Source organism: Electrophorus electricus, chromosome 3 (genome assembly GCF_041902795.1).
Source record: "Electrophorus electricus isolate QZ-2024a chromosome 3, ASM4190279v1, whole genome shotgun sequence".
In the NCBI taxonomy this organism is placed as follows: Eukaryota; Metazoa; Chordata; class Actinopteri; order Gymnotiformes; family Gymnotidae; genus Electrophorus; species Electrophorus electricus.
Window position 1 is genome coordinate 18,525,991 of NC_137499.1, and position 6,000 is coordinate 18,531,990.

Genomic DNA, 6,000 nt, shown 5'->3' on the forward strand with positions numbered 1-6,000 from the left:
TGATTGACAGCTGTCAATCATCCACTCCACCCAATATGAATGAATACCAGTCTTTAATCTCCGTTCCACTCTGTTCCATTCCCCCGGTCACTCTGACACATACTGATACCCAAACATGTGTACATTCTCAAGTCTGTCTCTCTCTCACTCACCACTCACAGTCCCCTCCCATTGGCTGATTCTCTCAGAAAGACACACCTCCTCTCAACTCCTTCCCCTACCCATATTGGAATACACATTCTGACAAAAAATATATAAAGAATTCACATTTTCCTGCCTTTTTTCTCCCAAACAAAGCCCCTAACCCCTCCCTAACATGGGTTGGGATACACCATTCTGATAAAATAATGTAAGGCCCCCACCATGGCTGGAATACACATTCTGACAAAATGATGTAAGGACCCCACCAAATCCCCTCCCCTCCATGACTGGAATACACCTTCCATCAAAATGATTTATTGCTTTTTATTCACTGATTGATTGATAGATATAAAAATGTTCTGATCTACAGTGTCAAATGCTGCACTCAAATCAAGCAATATAAGCAAAGAAACATAACCCTGGTTAGAAGCCAACAACAGGTCCTTAAATACTTTAATCAGTGCTGTTTCTGCACTATGCCCTGACTGAAAGACTTAATGTATCAGGTTCTGATTCAGGTATGAGCTTAGCTGCTGAGCTACAGCTTTTTCTAGGATCTTGAAAATAAACGGAAGGTTTGAGGCCGGCCTGTAGTTTGACAGCTTACATCGAGGTTAGATTTTTTGAAGTGGTCTGATTACTTCTAATTTGAAGGATTTAGGTATGTAGCCATTGTTCAAGGAGGTGCCATTTATGTTCTAACTTTTGAGTGTTCTGTTTGAAATTGTGAATGTGATCATTATACCCAGGTACTAATTTTTTGCCCCTAATTTTTTATTCTTAAGTGGAGCAACATCATTGAGTGTGCAGTGAATTACTGATTCTAAGCGTCCAAGGGGTATCCAAGTGACAAATGATAAGTCTGGGAATGGTCTGAGATGGCATCAGACTGGGGTAGTATGACTATGTTCCTTATATTTACAATGTATGTCAATACTAAATCAAGCGTATGTCCACCAGAGTGTGTGCAAACTCATTAATAACTTCTGAATAGGGTCTTGGTGGCCTGTAGAAACTAATTAGTGGAAGAGGCTGGGTGGGCTTCTTATAGCTTATAGCTAGTTTATGCTAGTACAAGTAATTTTAAAGGACTCAAAATCAAAACCAGCTTTCTGGTTTATGCCTAATGTGTCAGTATAGAATAACTGCAAGGCTGCCTCCATGGCCAGAAAGACGAGGGTGGTGTACATAGCTGTAGCCAGAAGGACACGTCTCATTTAACAGCTATGTACTCATATGGCTTGATCCAGGTTTCTGTTAAACAGAGTACATTAAATCTATGATCTGTGAGGATTTCTTTTATCCTGAGTGCTTTAAATTTTAGGGATCTAACATTTAATAATTTAATCAGTCACTGGAGGATAATGCAGTACTGGAGTACTTGATTTAATGCAGTACAGAACAGATTCTGATCCTTTCACCTGCTGTTCAGCACCTGGGTCTGGAGAAAGACCCAGAAACCCTTGCATTAAGAATAGTAAGACATGATATCATAGGGCTTCAAGGCATATCAGTCTCCTCTGACATATCCCCCACTCACAATCCAGCCAAGAGGTTCAGAATCATATTGCCTTATGTCAACGGCAAAGAGGTAATGCGTTCAAAGTTAGATCAGCAAGCTCTAGCACTGTTGGAGCACCAAACTACACAATTATAGACAGATGCCATGAGCTGATGATCTTTGATTATTTGTAATCAAATGGTAAATGGTATAATAAACTTCAGCTGGCTAACTATCTCTCTGAACCCTGCTCTCTGACCAGAGCCTCCAGCCCACCAAGCCGGCACACCCTAGAATTTTAATGGTCCTTCGAGCCAGATTAGTGGCGACTGTGGAGGCTATGGATACTGAACATGAAAGTGCTGTCGTACATTCAGCGCAGTCACAGATCCATTGGGAGAGACATCCACCAGCCTACCTCGATGGTTATGACGTTGAGTATCACACACAACTCACTACACTATCACATCTTTCACAAAGCGTCTCCTTTTCAGTTAGAACTGGTCTTGGGTCCCGATGCACTAAACCAATGTCGCAGGTTAGTGCAAATTCCACTCGTAGTCGCTCCATAGCAGATGTGCTAAGTGACGTCCAAGCAACCGAATTAGATGAGCCTATTAAACACCTTGAGCTGGCGGAGTTACAGTGCCAGTTCACGGAAGAATGTATAATGCAGAAACAGTGTCAGTTGCTAGATGATCAAGCCTGCAAAGCTCTACATCAGAGAGAGGAACTGATTAGAGAAAAGGAAAGACAGTCATTATCTAGATGAAGTTCACGCAGCTCATAGGAACAAAGAGTTCTTTACTAAACAATTAGTCCTTCAGAGACGATTGAAGGAGAAAGAGATAGAACTGGAGAAGGCACGTCTCACTGTAGCCTACGTGAAGGAGGTTTCCGAGTCTCTTCCTCCCCAACCCTTAAATAGCTGCACCCCTACACCTAAAAATGGTGGAATAGTCCTAGACACAATGTTGCACAGCCATGCTTACCCGCAGCACTCCACACCCAAGGAGATTCAAGCAGCAACATTACCAATTCACCATATTCAGCCTCTGAACTCTGAAATTCCTGCCAAAAGCTGTAAGACGACTCCCATTAATCTACTATGATCAACTACAGTACAACAGCCACTGTCTGCCAATCCAACAATCTCCTCAGTGCACCAGTGCAGACAGAACTCAGCATCTGAAGCCCAAACCTGCTGTTGGTTTCCAGCCTACTGGCAGTACCAACCCCCACATGCCTTCACCATGGGCTCCTCCTCTAACAAACCCTACAGCTACCCCTTGAGCCGCAGGTATGACCTCCAATCCCTGCTCAGACAACCCTTTATCCTCAACCTCAGCCACTTTTCCTGACCTTAGAGTTAAGCCCATCAGAGCCTAGCCAAGGGCTGACAACAATGCCCAGTACCAAACTAATGGATTTGTTTATTGCTACATCCTTTGGGATACCCAAGCCCTCCCTGCCAAGCTTTGCCAGTGGTAAGGAATCTGACTTCTCCTTACTGAAAATTGGTTTAGACAACCTTATGGGTGCTCTTATGGGTGCTCACTTTCCTCTGACAGAGCCATTTAAATATCAAGTGATATTGGATCACTTAAAGCTGCCAAGTGCATACAGGATTGTAACTAGCAAAATCCTAATGCATGATCCTAATCCATACACCACAGCTATGCAGGCTCTCCAAGATAAACACGGGCAGCCACATCAACTTGTTCAGAGTGAATTAGGTGCTATCATGAATGCTCCCCCTGTTAGGATAGCTGATGCATAGGGTTTTGATAGCTTTGCTTTATCAGTGCACGCTTTAGTTAGGATGCTCCATTCTTTAGAGGGTGAAAATGGTTATGAGCTAAAATGTGGCTCACGTGTGGATAGGCTTCTCAGTAGGCTCCCTGTAAACTATTGTGCTGGATTTGTAGAGTACTGCCTTATCCAAGGCATACTTCAAACTGAAACAGATAGAACTTATCTGTTATGTCATGTTAAAGGTGGTCAAAGTTAATCTGCATGGTGGTGATCAGTCACTGGAGGATAATGTAGTACTGGATGATGGTTCACAACAGACCCTGATCCTTTCACCTGCTGTTCAGCACCTGGGACTGGAGAAAGACCCAGAAACCCTCGCATGAAGAACAGTCCCACATGACATCATAGGGCTTCAAGGTGCATCAGTCTCCTTTGACATATCCCCTGCTCACAATCTAGCCAAGAGGTTCAGAATCCATCATGCATTCACTGCAGATGAACTTGGTCTGTCAGAGCATAGCTACCCAATTAGGGCACTGACTGCAAAGTATCAACATCTATAGGGCTTACCTCTTTCATCTGTAGAGTACACCCTTCAGTACTAATAGGTTCATATTTCCCCCTTTTACTCCTTCCTCCTCTGCCTATAAGAGCTGGTCCACCGGCAAGCCTTGTATCAATCTGTACACCCCTCGGTGGGCCCTGCAGGTCCCTGCAAACTTGATTCACCTGTTTATGGGAGATCAACTGTGCCTCTTTACCACAGTCACTCGTCCTGCCTCCAATCTCATGCGTCATGTGGAGAGGCTGTGGCAGGTAGACACATTGCCTTATGTCAATGGCAAAGAGGTAATGCGTTCAAAGTTAGATCAGCAAGCTCTAGCACTGTTGGAGCACCAAACTACACAATTAGAGATGGATGGAGCTAAAAGGTATGTGACATCTCTGCTGCGACTCAGACTAGCCACTCCCTCAAGCACCTGTAACTGCTTGCCTCTCCTTATTATGGAGCACGGAGTGATGCCTAGCTAGAGATGCTCATCGAGCTGAAGCTTACTATCAAGAGGTAAAGAAACTAGAGCAGGCAGGCTATATAGAAATGTTGTCTCCTGAGTCTATAGATTCTACTGAAGAGTCCTGGTGTATCACCTTGTGTATCACAGTGATAAAGCAGGGCTAGTATTCAACTGTTCATTCCAGTATGGGGGCAGTATCAACAGTAACCTCCTGACAGGTCCTGCATTGGGGCTTTTATCAATAGGTCTCGTTTTTAAGTTTCGGGAGCATGCTATGGACAGCTAACTATCTCTCCGAGCCCTGCTCTCTGACCGAAGCCTCCAGCTTCCAAGGCCCAACAAGCCAGCACCCTCTAAAGTTTCTTTTTCAAGTACTATGACAAATGATAGACATGGTATATAATCAGTGAAGCTTACCAAAGGACATCCCACTGTTGTTCACCTGTGAGGGATCTGATTATGTTTACAGCTTATCTTATTAATTACCTTTTTCTCATAGTCAGTCTGAATGCAGTAATTGTCCAGATTACATCATAAATAACATAAACAATATTAGCAAGGTTAGAGTGCTGCAAGCAACTCTTAGGTGTTAGTGTTCCTAAATCAGGCTAAACTCCTGCCTCTAAATAAATTATTGATGCTTGATAGAGATTTTATATCGTCACTTTATAAGACAATTTCGCATGATATAGTTCTCAATAAAAATTGGATTATATCTTGGTGATGTATGCTTGTATTCTAAATTCCATATTAAAAAAATGGTTCAGATAGAAATTTGACAACACTTTTATGTTTTATCATCTTATATGACTTTACACAAATATAACAAATGCAACTTTTTAATGCATCATTATTTCAGTGCTTGTAAACCAAATAAATACAATCAGTTTCAGAGAGATTGATTTAAGACAGAAGAATTTGAAAATTCCATCTAAGAAGTATTTTCCAAAACACTAGTTTCTATTTTGTCATCATTTTACAAATACTGCAGGGTACAGTTCATAGCACAAATACTGGAAAGGACATTAAGGCTGTAGAGTCGTGGTTGGGACCATTGAACAGAACAACCCGATGCTGACCTGTCTCTAAACTGTGGCGCTAAGCTAATTTCAAATATATGAGAGTCAAATCTTTTTTAAGAAAGTAGGCACTTTGATAATTGTGTAGCATTAAAAAATACTTTACCACTGTATCGACTAATTGGAGGGGTGGGTGCAGAAAGGCTTTATCACTTCAGAGATATAACTTCAATATATAGGATATAGATAGTGATATCTTTGCTATTTAACTGGATAATTGTTTTTATGAAATGACAGAGATGTAATATTACTTACAGATGTTTTATTTGTACAAATATACAATTTTTCATCAGATACTTGATGAGGAACGGACAATAGCCTTAGCTAGCAAAAGGGTCCATACAGTACATTAAAAGCCATAAAATATTACGAGTACTCATCCCCGCGGAAATCATAAGGCCGCTGCGTACGCAGGGTAAAGTTCATGAAAAGCCTTTCCCATTCCAGGCAAAAACACATAAGCTAAAGGAGCATGAGGTCCAGAGGCTGTCCATCCTGGGCAATTACA

General features: G+C 42.0%; 1 protein-coding gene across 1 annotated transcript in view; it reads right to left on the bottom strand.

Annotated features, from left to right (window-relative positions):
• Nucleotides 1-5,379: 5,379 nt before the first annotated feature.
• Nucleotides 5,380-6,000, bottom strand: part of sox21a (SRY-box transcription factor 21a) — a 2,060-nt gene continuing 1,439 nt past the window's right edge. The window contains exon 1 of the mRNA XM_027014305.3: nucleotides 5,380-6,000. This exon is cut by the window's right edge and continues 1,439 nt beyond it. Within this exon, the coding sequence (XP_026870106.2) occupies nucleotides 5,884-6,000 (117 nt within the window). The 3' untranslated portion in view covers nucleotides 5,380-5,883.